Source organism: Lithobates pipiens, unplaced genomic scaffold, assembly GCF_037356315.1.
Source record: "Lithobates pipiens isolate NorthernLeopardFrog02 unplaced genomic scaffold, aLitPip1_a1.2 Scaffold_19, whole genome shotgun sequence".
In the NCBI taxonomy this organism is placed as follows: domain Eukaryota; kingdom Metazoa; phylum Chordata; class Amphibia; order Anura; family Ranidae; genus Lithobates; species Lithobates pipiens.
Window position 1 is genome coordinate 62,805,272 of NW_027507764.1, and position 20,391 is coordinate 62,825,662.

General features: G+C 43.6%; 1 protein-coding gene across 1 annotated transcript in view; it reads right to left on the reverse strand.

The window, feature by feature from the left end:
* Window positions 1-593: 593 nt before the first annotated feature.
* The window catches only part of LOC143996015 (protein lifeguard 1-like), a 37,831-nt gene continuing 18,033 nt past the window's right edge, over window positions 594-20,391 (reverse strand). The window contains exons 3-10 of the mRNA XM_077490805.1: window positions 18,599-18,677; window positions 16,047-16,100; window positions 11,266-11,356; window positions 8,147-8,184; window positions 6,305-6,392; window positions 3,553-3,642; window positions 1,848-1,895; window positions 594-1,435 (exon numbers count right to left, since the gene is read on the reverse strand). Of these exons, the coding sequence (XP_077346931.1) occupies window positions 1,286-1,435; window positions 1,848-1,895; window positions 3,553-3,642; window positions 6,305-6,392; window positions 8,147-8,184; window positions 11,266-11,356; window positions 16,047-16,100; window positions 18,599-18,677 (638 nt within the window). The 3' untranslated portion in view covers window positions 594-1,285. The remainder of the gene's footprint in view (window positions 1,436-1,847; window positions 1,896-3,552; window positions 3,643-6,304; window positions 6,393-8,146; window positions 8,185-11,265; window positions 11,357-16,046; window positions 16,101-18,598; window positions 18,678-20,391) is intronic.

Consider the following 20,391-nt stretch of genomic DNA (forward strand, 5'->3'; position numbering starts at 1 on the left):
TACATATTATTGCCATCCACAATTTACATATCAATCCTATCTACACTGTACACAGAGCAAGGCTGGGCAGCATTAGTGACTCACTCTTACCACTGGGCTGGGCCTATCTTAAGGAAGGAAGGTGCCTGGAGCTGCAGCTCCAATAGCCCTATGTTAATCTGGCCCTGTACAGACCTGAAAGGCAATTAAAGTAGTGTAAATGACCGGTTGACAACACTGTTACTAGTTGCAAGGCAGTGCAGCTTAGCGTTGTCCGCTACAGAGGACAGGTATGGCTTGTTTTAAAGCTACTTTACTTCTTGTTGGCTGAATCCAACCTTTTACTGCTATCCCCATTGATTCCCTGCAATCAGCCCAGTGCCAAGGCTCTGAAGTCCACTCTTGTTCCACAAAAAAACAGGCCACTGCAGTGTGCAGTCTTTGGAATAACCCTGGCCGCAGTTGAATCTTTGGTGTGCAGCCCATTATTTGGATGGCTAATTTGCATCTTGTTATGAATAAAATCTTTAATTTCCACAGCCACAAGTTCACTTTTAAACTAAATCATTTGCATAAAGGTTCATTCACATAATCCATGATAAAAAGATATGGAATGATATTGTATAGATACGATTTTATTTTTTATTTTTTTAATCAGACTTTCACAGAAAAAAAAAACATTTCACAGTAGTAAATATACAGAGGTCAGGCTTTGTACAGTAGTACAGGATGGATGGACAAGAATAACATTTCAATATGCACTAAGAGAGTAAACATCCCTCCACACTGCGAGGTGGAAAATAATTTTATTATTTCATGTTTGTTAGTACAGTTATTTTCAAAACATATTACGATAAATTCAGGTAAAATCTTACTATAAAAAAATAAATAATTTAAAAGGAATCTGTCACCTAGCTATATGCCTGTGTATGATTAGCCTTCGATGAAAGCTCCCATAAAACTCCAACTCTATGTTTTGAGATAATGAAGCATCTGTTCAGAATTACACTGAGGTCAGTTCCAAAGAACTAGAATGCAGCTTAAAAGTCAGAAGATGGAAAATTCCATCTAAAGCTAGTCACATAACTATTTAGCCTAACAACAGGTTATTTTTAAGAATCTGAAAAAATAACAATAGTGATAAAAAGGTGCCTGGGGCATATTTTCACCACTACTGCATGTAGAAAATAGTTGCTGTGATAAGTTTAATGCCATTGTTTAAGGTACAGTAATGGGCTCCACCAATAGTCCTTCTATTGCCTTGTCCAGATATTTTCTGGCTTATAGCAGCCCTGTCGAAAATCTCTTAACGACATAAGCCAAAAATTGTCAGAAGCAGCATGAAGAGGTTTATAATGTCCACATAAATGTTGAGGGTGGCAAAGATGTAATCCTCTGGGCTCACTGTGTAACGATGTTTCCCTCCAAGAATCAGTTGAGTATCAAAAACCAGGTACTGAAAAGAAACAAAAAAGCATGTTGTTACTATATGAAAGTGTGAAGATTAGTTTAGTGGATTTTATACAACTAGAGTTAATACAAGGATCTTTTGGGGTAAAATAAATCTTTTGAACCATAAAAGTTTGCATATGTCACAGACAGCTTTTGATCTTAATTTTTATTTAAAACCTAAACTTTTTTGTTTTAGTTTGCTCTCCGTGTTGCTGCTGGCTAGATCCACCATTTCTATTTGACCTGGTTTACCCAAATCTATTCTAATGCTATCCCCCTGTCATCCCTGGTCAGAAAATTAGCACTTTTACCAATTGCTCTAAAAATCCACCAATGCCTCTTGTGCAACCTTTATAACCCAATTTTCTCTGTATTCATTTGATGGATAAGCTCCAGTTAAGAAAAATATTACTTACCATCCCAAATACAAACGTCCCAATGCATGCATAGACAATGCTCAGCCACTAGAAGATGGAAAACAAAGGCCGGGATTAAGATGAACACATAAATATACATAACCAGTGACCACACTTGTGGGAACATTATTATTATATGCCACTATGAGATCTTCTTCACTGCAAACTATATATAATATTTTTGGCCATGCCCCAGAAGATGTCATTTGTGTTGAAACAAGTAGAGCAGAACCTGTTGTGACGGCATCATGCTTTACCGGAAGGGAACCGTAAGTGCAAAGTGTTTTACAAGATTGGGAATTGGTATACAGCGCTTTTCATTTTGTTTTACTTGTGCAATTTAGGTGATTTTAATAAAAGGTAATCAGTTTTCCTACTATCTGGAGCTTGTGATCTTCTCTTTATTGGTACTTACCTGCACACGTGGATCCTTGACCAGTAGGCAAGACCTGTGATGATATCCCCCTGAAGGAGAAACACCTTTGCAGAGGAAGACACTTGGAGGCCAGGAATGTGGACCTGCATGCAATTCTAAAGCGTTATATGACTCTTCAAACTTTCAGAGTCCTATTCACCTGGTAAGCAAATTTGAGCCTTCTGTTTTCTGGTGACGTTTTAGTGGTGCTCACACTGAGGATTGTTTTCCTCCTTCTGGTGTATTAGTAGTGCAGCACTAAGTTTCTATAAATCAATATACTAGTACCATGACATGCAAATTGATTAAACTACATTAAGTTGGGGATCCACCTTACTTGCTTTGCTTGGCAATACAGCCGCCAATCTGGCTTATTTTTCAGTAAATAAACCCACCCTACTGTGAAGTAAATTTTTAGGTCCATGAATATATGCATTTAAATGTAAAAAAAAAAAATGCAGGTTACTCCAGATCAGTGGTTGCCAACCTTTTGGACCTCGTGGACCACTAAACTCACAATTTTGAATCCCGCGGACCACTGACATGAATTTTGCTTGCCGTATATAAACAATGCTATGGCACTCTTCGCCCCTCTACTCCCCCCACACTCTTCGTCACACTGCTGCCTTACACAAAGTCATCATTGGATCTCTCCCCCTTTTTCCAGCTATGTGCTTGAGCTCCGTGCTCATTCCCACAGTCTGTGATCAGCACTGCCATTGGAAGTACCTCCCTTTTTCACATCCCACTCTCTGCACTACTCCTAGTGCCTCCCTCTGAGTTCACAAGAGCCAAAACTACAGGCATCGGGTATCAATGCACGATGACAGTATTGACTTTGAGCGTGAATTGAGAACAACACTGGAAACAACATTGGGTGGTATACATCCGTCACAATGTTGATTTGTGACAGGGCCCCTGGGGACCACCTAAATGTTTTGGTGCCCTGGACCACTGCTCTAGATACCAAATTGTGACTTGCAATATATGGTCATGTTGCTTCTGCTGAATGGGGAGGAACACTGATCAGAGAGAGCCACTGATTGCCCATTTGAGCCTAAGAGTCAATCCCAAGTTTCTTAGGAAGAGACTTGTGCCTTGTAAGCATTTTAACACCTTCATACAGTATTCACATAAACTGGATAGCATTTAGTAAAGTAACAAATGATTGAGTTGTCACAAGAGGTCTGCTTTAATGCTGTAAGAAAATAACCATTTGATATTTTTTTATTTATAGTCTCAAGAATGGTCTGAGGCGTAAAATGAGCATGGATTTGTGAGATTACTTACATATGATCTGAAGATGGCAGCCAGTATCCCAAAAGACAATAATACCAACATAGCAACCATCAGACCTCCAGACAGGATAGTAAAATCCCACTAAAGGGAAAGAGTATGACATTAGCTCTTACTATACAGTTAACACATACAACATCATTGAACTACATGCAAAAAATTAGTGAATAAATGAATGGATTCTATAGCAAACGTGACTGAATTAATTGAAAGGACCAGTAAACCTTAACAAATAATGTAACCAAAAATGGACAGCTGAAAAAATGCACAACCATCTAACTGCAACTACTCATATTGCTACTGAAATAAATGTACTGTTTCAGATCAGATTCTAAACTCTCTTACCAACTAGCTTGGGAGTCAGATCTGGGGGAGACTATAGATGAGTATGTCTGGTTCCGGTCGACTATAGTGCACACGGGAATTTTAAATACTTTCCTGGTGGAGGCTAATTATAAGGTATTGTCACAAGGTTGGCAAAAATGTACCTGGATGCATCCCCTCTCTGTTTCAGGTGCTGTGGTCAGGAAGGAAACTTGCTCCAAATTTGGTGGACATGTCCAAAAGTAAAACTGTACTGGACAAGAATATTCAACCTGGTATATTCAGTGACCGAATTTAATATTCCTAAAAATGTTAAGATGGCACTATTTTCTGACCTATCAAGTGGGATACCCAACAATCTCAGGACTCCCACCTTCTTTATCTTTCTGGACTAAGATTACCATGGAAAACTCCTGTAATAAATCTAGCAATAGTGAAAAACAAAATCTCCTGGATCATGATCAATGAGAAATTAGCTAGTATTGTTTGTGACCAACAACATCGCTTTGAAAAGGTCTAGAACCCCTGGATCAGATACCTTCAGTCCCCATAGGGCCATGGGGGGGGGGGGGTGTTCTGAAGCGTGGGGATCGGTGGTAAATATTTATTTTCCTCTTTTTCATCCTTCTCTTCCATTAAATTTCTACCATGAGTTACATTTTGACCTGCTCTTTTTTTTTTTTTTTTTGCATGTCTAAGGAAGGAGTTTAAGGTTGCTTTTATTCTGGCCCATGTTTGAAAATGTGGTGTTTATCAGACTGATACAGGCACTAGATATTGTTATATATTGAATATTGTTTCTAAATTGCCATATATGTTGATACTTAACATTTTATGCCTATACTGTACAGATCATCTTGACAGTTGCACTCGGTGCATTTATATGTTTTTACCTAGGCCCCGTGGGCACAGATGGCTATAAATGGTAGCTATATAGTGTATAGTTTTATAGCAACAAGAATGTGTTAATGTTGATAAATTTTACTGTAACACCGTGGTTTAATATGTACTTGTACTATTTTGTACCTCGTTGTTTGCCTAAAACTTTTTTCAATAAAACTGATTGGAAACGAAATAAGTACACTGCTCATCCTGGTGGTGTATGTACTTTTTTAACCTTTTTGCTGCAGCCGCGTAAGGCTTGCATTGGCAACAGCAACGGCATTTCAGGAGCTGACTGTCGTAGGTCTTGTAGAAGTGATTTTGGCAGCTTTAGAGACACAGGTGTGGTAGCCTGCCGCTCCCTCAGCTTGAACCACCATGTATCCTGAGGTACAATGTCCCTCCTGGGCACCTGGGACATCCATGGTGCGTGTCAGTGGAGAAGAGAACCTGTCACTTCCATTTTGCTAACACATAGCAGGCTTGTCAGCCACCTATGTGATAGCAATAAAGTTTAAAAAAAAAGTTTAAATAACTGAAGTTAAATAACAATAAAAAAAACTTTAAAGTACATAAATACTGTATGAATGTATATACGTATGTATGAACATTCGCATGCCGTGTGCTCCTACGTACAAAAACAATTGCGCTGCACGTTAAGTATTTCCACAGTAATGGCAATAATTTAAGGGCCACCATTAATTGGCATCTCTAAACTGATGGCCTGTAAAGACTTAATGCAGCATCAATAGAAAATTTTGGGTAGAGAAGTTTGTCGCCATTTCACAGACGCAAGTTTTAAGGCTTGACATGTTTTCCATCTATTTACTCAACACAACTTCATCTATTATATATTTTACCCAAAGAATTGGGTGATATATTTTGTTTTATACACTAAAATTAACGTTTGTCTATTGTTTACTGAAAGTATGATAAACATTTGTGCTAATATTGTTGCAAAATTATAACTCCTGTCATTTTATTCTTCAGGGTCTCTGCTTTAAGAAAATATATAATGTTTTACGGGTTTTTAACTGTTCTGCAGTCCTAAAATGTGCCATTTTAACATGTGTGAAAAAAACAAAAACAAGCAAAAACAGTTTTGGCAGCTCTAGACAAAACTGTTTATTTTTTCATAGAACAGGGAAGGGTTCTATCTGTCTTATGTCCCTATTGGGACAGGGGGCAGACAAATTATGAAAAAATAAAAATGAAAAAAATAAAAACACATTTCTAGTAGAGTGAGGAAGGTATGGAACTCCTGGCAATGCTTTCATAGATGTCCATGCCTTCCCGTCCCAGGACAACCACATGCCCCATTTCTTGTACAGGTAGCACCAAAACAAGAAGAAAGTCCTGCCCTCTCAATTCAAAATTGAAAAAAAACCTGAAGATTGCCTGGATTTATTATCTAAAGGCATGGATTTTATCCATTTGTTTCTCCCTTGAAGATAGATAGTAGAGGGACAGAGGATAAAAAAAAAAAAAAAAATTACAGTATTTTTCAACATATATTATGTTTTTTTTGTTTTTTTTTTACCTTTGTCTGTAGTGCAAACAGGGTGAGACCCAATGAGACAACTATGGTGGCTCCTGTAGCCCACATCACAGCATCAGCGTCAAAAAACCTGGAAACAAAAGAGCACAAATGATGAAAAAAAAATAACAAATACTTCATATTGGAAGCAGAATATGGATGAAGGATCTTACTTAAGGCTAAAAGCCAAGTAAGGGGTACTTTCCTGTTGGGAAGTGATTGAAATATGTGAACACCTAAAATGGGGAAACATGAGATGACATGGTTTCAGTTTCCATGTAACTGTGGGAGACGCAGCTGGTCCCAGAGGTTTTTGGTATGGCTGGGACAGGTCAATGGTTGCCTAGTCTTTAACCTTTATAATAGAAATATGAAGGTTTCCATTACTAAACTCTCCTCCTGTTAATGCTAGTTGTTTGGCTAATCCAATGGCTTTAATAGTTTAGTGACTGGTCTAGAACAAGCATAGGGATAAATCATTCTGAGTTTGTTCTCTATAGTTTGCTGAATGCTAGTTGTAGGTTAGAGACTCAGAATAATCAAGCCAAGCAGAGCAGGGAAAGTAGAATGTGCTGAAGGCACTGGGGACATTTGTATGACCCTTGGTCATTAAAAAGGTTGCAAGAGTACCAGTCATGATGATACCTCAAAACTGCCCACTGGTGAACATCACAGTGGTCAAGTTGGGATTAGAGAGCTTTCTTTGTAGACAGACAGATCAAGTGGTATGGTAAACCCAAGAAGGATGGTGGGCAGATAAGTGAGCTTACTTACTTACATTGGTAATGTGCTAAAGATCATTGGATTGGATTGATTGGATTTTCACTTATGTTCGGTTATGCATTTACTAGCTCATTGCTGGCTGGACAATATCTATGGGTTTCTGTGGTGTATACAGCTGTTCAGTAGGAACATATCAAAATCAATGGCACCATTCCGAACCAACACCTCTTATGCCACGTATACACGGTTGGAATTTCCGACAACAAATGTACGATGTGAGCCTGTTGTCAGAAATTCCGACCGTGTGTAGGCTCCATCGGACATTTGTTGTCGGAATTTCCGACAACAAAAATTTGAGAGCTGGTTCTCAAATTTTCCAACAGCAAAATCCGTTGTCATAAATTCCGAGCACACAAAATTCCACGTATGCTCTGAATCAAGCAGAAGAGTCGCACTGGCTATTGAACGTGTTGTACGTCATCACATTCTTGACGTTTGGAATTTCCAACAGCATTTGTGTGACCGTGTGTATGCAAGACAAGTTTGAGCCAACATCCTTCAGAAAAAAATCCACGGTTTAGTTGTCGGGAAATCATTGTGTGTACAGGGCATTATTGTCCACAGAGCATCTGAGTGCTGGCCCCTGTGGGTATCTACTCTATCCTTGTGAGAAAGCCCATTGGGGTGAAATGCGTTTTTGGGTGTTTAGGGAGTGTGGTTTTTTGAGTGGAGACAATATGTATGCAGTCACTTCATTGTTGAAAGAATAAAATATCAAAAACAAGCTAACTACGGAGTACGGAGTACAGGTGGTTTTAAGATGCAATTTTCCCCCAGAAGATGATAGAAGACGTAGTAAGTTGAAGTCACATATGCATGCATTGTGATTATGAATGATCCTGTAAGTGAAGTCCTTACAACATGTTTCATCAAGTAAAAGGCCCACTGTGGGTAAGTGACATCTGGGAGATTATCAGGAGATATTTAAAAATGACGAGGTTCCCATGCTGCTTATAAAAAACCCTGGGGTAGACAAGGAAAGGATAATCATAACAGTCTGGATTAAAAGTAGATAATAACATTTCAGCCATCACAACTGAAAGAAAGATGTGAAAGACTTACGCTGCAAAAGTTCCCAGGAGACATCCTTCAAATATTGTCTGAAACCAAAAGACATAGCAAGCGTTCACATGAAGACAAACTAAAGAAGTACTGTTCTAATGCACCTATCACTGATATAAGCTAACATGACATGTAATGAGCTGGTGCAGATCATATAAAACAGCTTGTCAGCCTACAATGTACTACAGAAAAATGGCAACTGATCGCACACAGGATGCCGATTCACTGTGACCAAAACTAAACCAGGTAATATAAGATGGCTACAGCTCTGCTCTCCACCTGCAGGAGATTTCCCCACTGATGCACTTTGCCCCTTAGTAATTTTAATACTTCAACAATTAGAGATGTACAGCTAAACCTTGTTTGGGTTTACTTCTCCTGTGGATCACAGGCGTGCAGTTCGTTCTGCACTCCTGTGAACCGTATTCAGCTGGCAGCGGGCTAAAGCCCGCTGTTGGCTGACTTCACAGAGCCGATCCTGGCTGGGAAAAAATTGTGACCATATGGTCAGGTTCCGCCCAAGAGCTTGGACCAGCACCTGGTTCAGGCTCTCAACTGAGCCAGCCGCTCCCGCCCCCTCCACAGCCCAGGTGGCAGGGCAAAGCAGACAGCGATGACTGAGAATCACCAGATCTCTGCTCAGGGAGCACTGAGAACCAAGTGATCAACAGTGTTTGATCACTTGGTTCTCAGCCTTAGAGCCAGCAGCGGACTGATTTTGCATCGACCTAGGTAAGTATGATTCCAAAAAAAAAAAAACAACTTCTCTTTTAAGCCCACTAGGGGGGAAACACATCAGAGGGACCTCTCCTGCAGATGGAGAGTAGAGATGAAGCCATTTTATACTACCTGGTTTCGTTTTGGTCACAGTAAATCAGCGTCCTGAGTGCAATCAGCTGCCATTTTCCTGTAGTACATGGCAAGCGTTGGTTAATTTTTCTGGTGTTGTCTTGGGGGTCTGTTACTATATTGCTCTAAATTTAAAAAATATTATGAAACTGCACAAATCAATTATACATACACTATATTACCAAAAGTATTGGGATGCCTGCCTTTACACGCACATGCACTTTAATGGCTTTCCAGCCTTAGTCTGTAGGGTTCGATATTGAGTTAGCCCACCCTTTGCAGCTATAACAGCTTCAACTCTTCTGGGAAGGCTGTCCATAAAGTTAAGGAGTGTGTCTATGGGAATGTTTGACCATTCTTCCAGAAGCGCATTTGTGAGATCAGGCACTGATGTTGGATGAGGATACTCCTAAACCTTGTGGACAGCCTTCCAAGAGGAGTTGAAGCTGTTATAGCTGCAAAGGGTGGGCCAACTCAATATTGAACCCTACAGACTAAGACTGGGATGCCATTACAGTTAACGTGCGTGTAAAGGCAGGCGCCCAAATACTTTTGGTAATATAGTGTATATGTCTATTAGATTGTAAGTTCTTCTGAGGAGGGCCCCCTTAATCCTCTTGTATTTTATTGTATTGTAACTGTATTGTCTTCTTTTTATATTGTAAAGCGTTGCGTAAATTGCTGGCGCTATATAAATCCTGAATAATAAGATGTCCTCATTTATTTAGTATTTGCCCGCCATGAATTACTTGTTCAAGTCATGTTCAAGTTACATGGACCTCTGAATTTTGCTTGTGTCTCAGCACTCATTTTAATGGAACATTGGACAATGGAAGAGATCCATTCATCACTGCATATCCACTACTCAAGTGATTGATTTCATCCTAGGTATCCAAGGTCCCTCAAAAGTTGACTCAAAAGTTGAAAGGCAGCAGGGCCAAGCAAACAACCCCCTGGGATTAGTGTGCAGAGGGGAATCTGTTGGCCCAGGATCAGAACTACCACAGTGATTGTCAGCTTCCCCAGCAGACCCTTAGGTATGAGATATGCACACTTGCATTGGTCCAAGCTGGACCAATGTAAGCATATAATAAAGATTGTATCTGGAATTAAGATTTGCAGTATTGTAGGTAAATGTGTATCTTTTGCTTCCAAAACCTCTAGCAAGAGGTAGGCGCCTACCCTGAAAAAAAGCAGTCAGGATATGTATAAGCTCCTGTGTTTTTTGGTATAAGTTTTAACATCTATTTGAGATGCTTGTGAGGTCTTTACGAATTCATTGACAGGTGCATTTAACCTTCATTTCTGTAGGTCTGTAAAGGACTGTAATACCCTCTTGAAGTGAACAAAAGAACAAACCCCACTTGAATTAAACAGGATGGCCTGCAATGAATACGTTTTCCAAAACCTCCCAATCATTAGACTAAAAGAAGTCCTCTTTGTAAAAGGAAGCTTGTAAACACAGCACTGGCAAACCAATATTTCTGCACAAACAAGGTACGCAGTCACATTTCCTAGGATATAGGACACTCTAACCATGCTAATTAATCCTTTTAAAACCATAGTTATCCTTTAATTCTTAAGCCGCGTACACACGGGCGGACTGTCTGGCCTACTTAGTCCGTCATACAATCCGACGGACAGTCCGTCCTACTTTCGAATGAACGGACTTGACCACACACGGATGCACAAACAGTCCGTCGAAAGCTTACGCGATGACGTGTACGGAACGTACGACGAGACTAGAAATAGGAAGTCCAATACACAGCAATGCAACCTTCCGCCGTGTAAATCCTTTCTGAGCATGCGCCATTCTTAGTCCGTCGAACTAGCCTACTCACGAGCGGATTGTCCGCTGAAACCAAAGTATGACGGACAGTTTTACGGAAATTCTGAAATACTTAGTACGCCAGACTGCACGCTGAAAAAGTCCGCTGAAGCCCACACACGAGCGGACTGTCCGCTGAAATGTGTTTCGGCGGACTAAGTAGGCCATACAATCCGTCCGTGTGTACGCGGCCTTAGTCCTTTCAAGATGTGTTTGGAATTTTTTATTTTTTGAAATTTGAAAATGTAACATACCCATCATACGAGTGTTTGTTTATCCAACACTAGCACAATACTTATAGCTACTGTCCATTTATCTATCCATCTGACTGCCTTGCAAGACAGGCTTCATTCTTTTCTATTAACACAATACAGCAACTGAAATAAAAAACATAAAAACATTTTTGAAGGCGATACTAAACGGCTCCTGACATTCAACTTACAAACAGTCCAAGGAGAATGTAGTTTAGCGGGACTTTGCGACGGGCTTGGTTACAGCAGGCCAGGACCATAACCAAGATAAAGGTGCAGGGTCTGCAAAACAAAGCATGGGTTGATTATCTGTAGAATCATCTTTAGGACACAGGTTCTCTTTGGTTTAAATGACACTTCAGTCTTGATAAATAAGCCTATCTTTGTGCAGCGCTTGCTCCTTCAGGAGCCTGCAGTTTAAGGTCCATAGGGTCTTTTCCCGTGGTTGCACCTGCCGCCAGGCACAGACACTCCTTTGGCTCAATAGACAGTCTAGGGCAGTCTTTGGCCCGAGTGCCCAAACTGCAACATAAAACCAAACTTATTTATTTCAAGGTGCCAAAATCCATCGCCATGCAGCACATCGCAATCACACTGTAAACTTCTAGCACATATTATATATTGGCCTTCAGCTCACACCTCTCTGTCCAGGCCACATCACATTAGTGAACTACAGCACATTGTACATCGCCATGTAACTCATAGCATACCTCCTCACCATGTATCACACCCCTCCATGCAGCTCATGGTGCACTTTCCTCTCCATCACCTATGCTGCAGGTGGCACAGTGGTGTAGTGGGTAGCACTCTCGCCAAGCAGTAAAAAGGGTCACTGGTTCAAATTCCAACCACAACACTACCTGTCTGGAGTTTGCATGTTCTCCCTGTGCCTTCATGGTTTTCCTCCGGGTACTCTGGTTTCCTCCCACACTCCAAAGACATGCAGGTAGGTTGATTGGCTTCTGTCCAAAATTTGCCCTAGTATATGAATGGGGAATTTGGATTGTGGGCTCCTTGAGGGTAGGGACCGATAAGAGTGTGTGATGTACAATGTACAGGGATAGGGACAAATGTAGACATTCACTCAGGATGGACTGGTATCTTTATTCAACCTTACTAACTATGTAACTATCACACATCTACTTCCCCCTCTGCCTGTAGTACAGCAGTGGTGCAGTGACACTCATGTAGCCTGTCTTGCTCCCTCTGCCCAGGCACACCTCTCCTGCTATCACTATAGCACAGAACATGGTCACGTGGTGCGGCCGCTCTGGCTTAATCTCTGGCATTTTTCACCAATAGAATGAAGCGACTGCACAAGGGCAACCCCCCCAGGGAAACAAACACCCACTTCTCCTCCCATGTCAGTCAATTAGCTGTTTATTTCCTGGCCGAGGAAGGTGATTGGCCACCCTTCCTGCCAGTCTGGGTCGGTCCCGCATCGCCTTCTCCAAAGAGTTGTCCACTGAGTCAGGAAAAGGAAGTGAGCGTGTGCACTTCCCAGAAGCTGTGAGGAAAGGTTGCGAGCACTGAACTTATTCTCTCTGGAGAAGAGACGCTTGAGAGGGGATATGATTTCAATACACAAATACCGTACTGGTGACCCCACAATAGGGATGAAACTTTTTCGCAGAAGGGAGTATAACAAGCCTCGTGGCTACTCATTAAAATTAGAAGAAAAGAGGTTTAACCTTAAACTATGTAGAGGGTTCTTTACTGTAAAGCCGTGTACACAGTATTTCGGAATGTTGGAAATACTGTCCGCTGGACTCACATTTCGGCGGTCAATCCGCCCGTGTGTGTGCCAGTCCGCCGTACTTTTGAAATGAGCGGACTTTTCCCGCCCGGAGAAAAGTCCGCTCATTTCGAGCGGGTATCCAGGTAGGCGGGGCCCACGACGGAGACGTCGCTGGCCCCGCCGCCTGGTATGGACTTAAAGGGGAACCCCAACGCCGAAAAAAAAATTGGCGTGGGGGTCCCCCCAAGTCCACAACAGACCCTTGTCCGAGCACGCTACCCGGCCGGCCAGGAAAGGGGGGCGAGCGAGCGCCCCCCCCCCCCTACTGAGCCGTACCAGGCCGCGTGCCCTCAACATGGGGGGTGCCTTGGGGAAGGGGGGGCCGCTTGGCCCCCCCACCCCAAAGCACCTTGTCCCCATGTTGATGAGGACAAGGGCCTCTTCCCGACAACCCTGGCCGTTGGTTGTCGGGGTCTGCGGGCGGGGGGCTTATCGGAATAATAATAAGGGGGCCCCCGGATACCGGCCCCCCACGCTATGTGAATGAGTATGGGGTACAATGTACCCCTACCCATTCACCTGTAAAATAAAAGTACCAGAAAAAACACAACACAGGGTTAAAATATTTTATTGCACAGCTCCGGGGGTCTTCCGTCTTCGGGGGTCTTCTCGCCGGACTCCTCCGCTATCTTCTTGTAGCTCTTTTGCTAGCGGAGGAGTCCGGCTTTCTTCCTCGCCGCCGGCCTCTTCTCCCGACTTCGGGGGTCTTGTCCCCCTCTTCGGTTCTTCTGCCGGGCCACCGCGCCTTCTTATAGCTCTTTTACAGGCGGTGGCCTGGTCTTCTGTCGCCGCCGCCGTCGTCGCCGCCGCCGCCGCCGCCGCCGCCGCCGCCTTCCGTTCTTCTTCTTCTTCTTCTTCTTTTTCTTCTTCTTCTTCTTCTCCAGGAGATGTTGCCTCGACGCTCTCTCCGGCCGGAATGCCAGGGACGCACTCCGCTGCCACTTATATAGGGACAATGGGGCGGTGTCACATGGCTTAATGTCACATGGGTTGGTCACATGGGTTGATGTCACATGGGGACTATGACATCGTAAGGGGGCGGGGTCACCATGTGACCAACCCATGTGACATAAAGCCATGTGACACCGCCCCATTGTCCCTATCGAAGTGGCAGCGGAGCGCGTCCCTGGCATTCCGGCCGGAGAGAGCGTCGAGGCAACATCTCCTGGAGAAGAAGAAGAAGAAGAAGAAGAAGAAGAAGAACGGAAGGCGGCAGCGACGACAGAAGACCGGGCCACCGCCTGTAAAAGAGCTATAAGAAGGCGCGGTGGCCCGGCAGAAGAACCGAAGAGGGGAACAAGATCCCCCGAAGTCGGGAGAAGAGGCCGGCGGCGAGGAAGAAAGCCGGACTCCTCCGCTAGCAAAAGAGCTACAAGAAGATAGCGGAGGAGTCCGGCGAGAAGACCCCCGAAGACGGAAGACCCCCGGAGCTGTGCAATAAAATATTTTAACCCCGTGTTGTGTTTTTTTTGGTACTTTGATTTTACAGGTGAATGGGTAGGGGTACATTGTACCCCATACTCATTCACATAGGGTGGGGGGCCGGTATCCGGGGACCCCCTTATTAAAGGGGGCTCCCGGATTCCGATAAGCCCCCCGCCCGCAGACCCCGACAACCAACGGCCAGGGTTGTCGGGAAGAGGCCCTTGTCCTCATCAACATGGGGACAAGGTGCTTTGGGGTGGGGGGGCCGCGTGGCCCCCCCCTTCCCAAAAGGCACCCCCCCATGTTGAGGGCACGCGGCCTGGTACGGCTCAGGAGGGGGGGCGCTCGCTCACCCCCCTTTCCTGGCCGGCCGGGTAGCGTGCTCGGACAAGGGTCTGTTGTGGACTTGGGGGGGACCCCACGCTGATTTTTTTCGGCGTTGGGGTTCCCCTTTAAGTCCATACCAGGCGGCGGGGTCAGCGACGTCTCCTTCGCGGGCCCCGCCTACCTGGAGACGCGCTCGAAATTAGCGGACTTTCCTCCGCGTGTGTGGGCGAGTCCGTTCATTTCAAAAGTAGGGCGGATAGTATGGCGGACTTAGTCCGCCGTATTAGTCCGCTCAAAAAGTGCCGTGTGTGGGCAAGTCCGTTCATTCGAAAGTATGACGGACTGTTCGTCGGATTGTCTGACGGACTAAGTTGGCCAGACAGTCCGCCACGTGTGTACGCGGCTTAAGAGTGGCAAGAATGAAGCGTTCCCTTCCACAGGCGGTGGTCTCAGCGGGGGGCATCGATAGTTTCAAGAAACTATTAGCTAAGCTCCTGAACGACCGCAACATACAGGGATATACAATGTAATACTGACCTATGTGCGTGACATCACACACATAGGTTGGACTTGATGGACTTTTTCAACCTCACCTACTATGTAACTATGTAACTATGTAACTATGTTATGCCATACAGCACTTGTATGGGAAGAATAAGTCCTTTGCTTGTTCTGGCAGCAGACTTGGTGAAACTATTTATCTTCAGGACACGCACTAACATTCCCTTTTAATGACACCCTTCCTCTGACTTTACTAGCTGAAGGGATGGCCCTCACAGGACAGGCCCCATGACACAGATCTGTATTTACTATAGGCTGAAAGAGACCCTCCCTGCTGTTTCCCTTCCAGTCAGCTCTGCAGAACATCTGGGTTGCAGCTTTACATGCATTCAGGCCCTCAGGTCAACCACCTGAGGCCACATGGCAGCTTCTACAGCGGAGAGGCAGCTGCCCCCTCCCTCCGGGATGCCGCTGTCCATCCGAAGACCCCGAATACGTGTACCCTTGGCATATATACAGTCACTCAGCATGCACTGAGTCACTTTCATATGCCAATGGCCAGGGCTGTAACTATGCCTGTGCTCTCATTTGTCAGGATTCCTCCCACTGTCCAATATGTCCATCCTATTGGATCAGTGTGAAACATTTAGACAACATGAGCCGTACCTGAGCACCATGAGCAGACTATCAATGGATCCATGCTCCCTGGTAGGCAGAGAGCATCAAAATGTACCTGACAGCCTTCCTGGTAAGTAGAAAGACCCAAAAACGATACCCCCTCCTACCACCTACCTAGAGGGGTGCTACATAAATAAAAAACATAAAATAAAAAACTGACCCAAACCCATTATAGCTTTATAGCTGCCGTCAGCATTAGCTGTTTGACTTAGCACTGTAAAAATTGCTTATAAGATAACTTACATGAGGGCATACAATATATATGGATATTCGTTCACCCAATTTCTGAGTTTTTTCCTACAAGACAGCAAAAGGCAAAAAAGTAAAACCATTTTTCTAAATGACACGTTACATACAATATATACAGTATAGTAAACACAAGTTCTCATAACCAGATATTATTTAAAGAGCATCTCCTGGCAAATGTGTACTTTCCTTTGTACCAATTTTCTGAAATAAACACTACAGAATTTGCCATTTACAGATTCGGTTTGATGTTTTTGTGTTTATGGAGAAGTGGAGGTGAAAGCCTGCTGAGAAATGGTACACGAGTTTAGGAACAGGATCTGTAGATCCAATGAGTTGCTGAACCTTACTTTTTCCAAATGATGATTTTAAAGCTAAACTCCAGGATACCAAAGTCATGTGTATTATTCCTTCAATCTCGTTGTGCTTCGTGTATTTCTTCAAGATCTGTGCAGTAATCCAGTGTGAGACTTTATCTCTGTGTAGGGTGCTTCCTGTAATAAAGACCGCTCACTGCTGCCCTCTCTCCTTGTGCAGGGTGACTGGTCTGGTCTCCGCCCCCTCCTGTAGATTTCTGCAGGCAGCCTGTAGTGGGTGGGGTCTGCTGGGTCCCTCCCACAGCTCTGCTCTTTTCACAGGCTATGTACAGCGCAGTGATGAAGTCATCACTATTTGTACAAGGTAATGTCTGGACTTGGAAAGGCATTTGGTACACACAAATTTATTAAGGTGTATACTTGATTAAAGTTTTTGTGCCTGGAGTTTACTAAAACAAATCGATTCATGCAGAGCATATTAACCACTTAACCAACTAACTGTGAATATACGTTATCATTTTCACATTAAATAACGAAGTTATGGCTGCAGCTAGATGCCATAACCCTGGTATTTTTCTTTACATTTCTGATCAAAGTGATCCCAGGGGCGGATTTGTGACAAGATTCCTTTTAGAAGCTGTTACATTTCAGTTAGGAGCTGTTAAAGAACTGTTACCATAGGAGACAGCAATCAAGCATGTGCAGAAATGGAACCTGGCTGGGGCCTTTCGCTGTACGGCTGTCCTCCTATTGAAGTCTTGGAGTCTGCCAATTGAGTTTGCAACTAAGGGCGTCCTGGCTCTAACCCTCTTTCCCCCAAAATATATAAAAATGTCTGTCAAAAGAAATAAAACCTCTTTTACATCCAAGAAGTGTCGCCCAATGACTTTCATGATCTTTGCACCCACTATGCCTCACAACCCACCACATATTGAAGGATGTCAGCTATCTTTGGCCTTGGAGGTTCTCATCAGACCAAAAGAGGTAAAAGACTTTGCTACATACTTATGGCTAGATTCACATACATGGGTTTGTGTTTCCTTGTAGGTTTTTATTTTTTTTTTGCTTTTGGGCACTTGCATTGTCATGTGTTAATGTGCACTGCAATTTCCATCAAAAGCCCCTTTAAAGACTGTCAGCAGATCAAATAAATGGACATGAACTTTTTTGACCAAGGTCAATGCTGATCACAGATGTGTACTAGCCCTATTAGAAACAATGGCAAATCTCTGCACATGTTTTAAAAATGTTAACATGGGAGCGTAAAAATGCGTGTGAATGGGCCATTTAAAATGAACTCTAGGAATTCAGACACTTTGTAAAATGTTTTGGATTACTAGGGGTTAAGTCTGGGGCTCATGGGACTTCTCTCTTTAATTTACAATTTACATTTTCACTGAGTGCTGGGAGTGCAGCTTTCGCTAAACTTCTGGTGCTCCGATACTGGACCTTCTGGACTCTGCAGAGTCCAGCAACTGTTGGAGTAATTTAGCAAATGAGAGTTGGGCATGGCTGACACCACTCAGTCAGCGAAAAATTCTGTGTTGTCGGCCCACAATAGGACTTTGAAACTGAGTGCACCTCTGGCAGATAAAGAGGTATTTGCTGTGCTTGTAAGGTCTTTAACCACTTACCGTCAGGAAGGACGTCCATGGATGTCCTCCGGTTTCAGTGGTTATACCGGAAAGATGCCTGCATGTACATAACAGAATGATGCCTCTATGTTTTCAGCCGGAGATTCTCTTTTAGGCAAAAGTGACTTAATTAGCCACTCGATCACTTCTGCGGTTGAAGGAAGGGGGTCCCACCCCCCTTGAGCCACCTCGCCCAAGCTCAATTGCGGTGCCCTAAGGGGCGATGGCGTAACATTATCTGTCACATTATACAAAAAATTGGGCTAACTTTAGTGTTTTTTGTTTTGTTTTTATTCATGAAAGCGTTTTTTCCCCAAAAAAATTGCATTTGAAAAACTGCTGCGCAAATTTCGTGTGAAAAAAATTGCAACACCCACCATTTTATTCTATTGGGCCTCTGCTAAAAAAAATATATATATATAACGTTTGGGGGTTCTAAATAATTTTCTAACACAAAAAAGTAGATTTTTACATGTAGGAGTGAAGTGTCATAATTGGCCCAGATGGCAAATTGTTAATTGGATAAAACATGGTGAAATGTGCATGTATTGCAGAGGTGTACTGTTTTGTTTTTTTATTTGCCCTGACATACACTTACCAGAATGTGAACATAAACACGATTCCAAATGTGAGAACTAACTGTATGGTCAACGTGAGGTAGACTTTCCGGATAAAAGCTGAAACATAAAATAGCAATGGTTACACAATCCATATTTAAAATTCCTAATGTAGTTAAGGTTACAAAATAAATCTGTGGGCACACCAATGCGGTAGATCACTATAGACAAGCATAGAAGGGGTTGAAGCTACTGATCAGAGCCAGCTCTCAGAAGATTCGGGTCAGGATGGAATTTAGCACAGTATTCTACAGCTGCTGGATCAAACTAAATATGCAAGGGGGCAAAAAAGGACAAAGGAACTTTGCTTCGTTTTAACTACCTGAGTACCAACTTGTATATAACGCTTCATTACGAGGCCATTTTCAGTTTTCAGTGCTGTGATAGTTTGACTGACATGTACTGAATTTTTTTTTTTTTTTATCCAGCAAAAATATTTTTATTGAAGATTTGGAATGCAAAAGTTGTTAGCTTTACAATACAGTGCATTGCAACCATACAACAAAAATAAAAGCAAGATACCACAACCAAGAAATTACAATAACCTCTTCAGAGTAGCCTTCAACCAGCATTAAACCTGAGTAGTCTATCCGTGATTAGATCCACCGGGGCTAGCCCCGGGACATCCAACCACGGCACCCATAATCTCTCATATTTAAGTGTACTTCCCCTATGTTGGTAGATAAGCTTCTCTATTCTTAACACCTCTCCAATATTGTTAATCCATTCCCATATTGTTGGGGGATCCTCCGATTTCCAATGAATCATAATCAGTTTTCAGGCCCGGAATAGAACTCTATGTATGGCCTCTCTAGTGCAGTGGTGGCTGGTGATCAAACTTTTTTTTTGGGGGGGGGGGGGGGTGGGGCGCAAACAAACTGAAAAATTCTGAAAAACACTGAAAAAAAAAACACATCAATTGTAGCCTCACTGTACCATCAATTGCAGCCACTATGCCCATAAAATGCAGCAACTGTGCCCAGCCACTGTGCCCCCCCCGGCTTGTCAGCCATCAGACCAGCACTTTCCCCATCCGAATGACGGCAGCGAACTGTGGGATGGGCAGGCGACCTCCATGGTTCCTGTGTGTCTCCTCATCCAGCGAGGCACGCACACTGGCAGTACTATCCCCCTCACGGGAGGAGGTCCAACATGTACCGGGCTGTTGGGTCCTCTCCTCCTGTGTCTCAGTGTGGGCAGCTGATCCTCCAGCTTGCTCCCCTGTGTGTCTCTTCTGTCAAAGTGCCGAGCATCCAATTGGATGGCCGGCATTTTGGCCAATCAGGAAACAGGTCTCACTGACCTGCCTCCCAATTGGCGGGGAGGCACTGTGGTGTAAATATAGTGAAAATTTATTTGCTATGGTCACACAACAGGGTGGGATCAGGACACACTCTCTGCGCCCCAAGCTCACCCTTTATTTAGCCTATTAGAGCCCCAGGCTCTAATCAGGTACTAAATTTTTTTTTAAAAGAATTAAAAAAAACACCCCCTCCCATGCTGCCATAGGAATCCATGAGTCCGGTGTCCTGAAAGGGGCTGGGCGCATGGATAGGGAGGTGGCGGCAGGGAATGGGGGGCGGCGGCAGGGATTTGGGGGCAGCGTCCCTGCACCCACAATGCAGGGGCCGCCCCTGCTCTAGAGTGTACCTCCCATTCATATTCTTCCAATACACCCAACAGGCAAGCTCTCGGGTCCAGAGGTAATTTTAAATACGCAGTCACCACTTCGGCCCAGTATGGTACAATTTGGGGCTGCGCCATAAGATGTGAA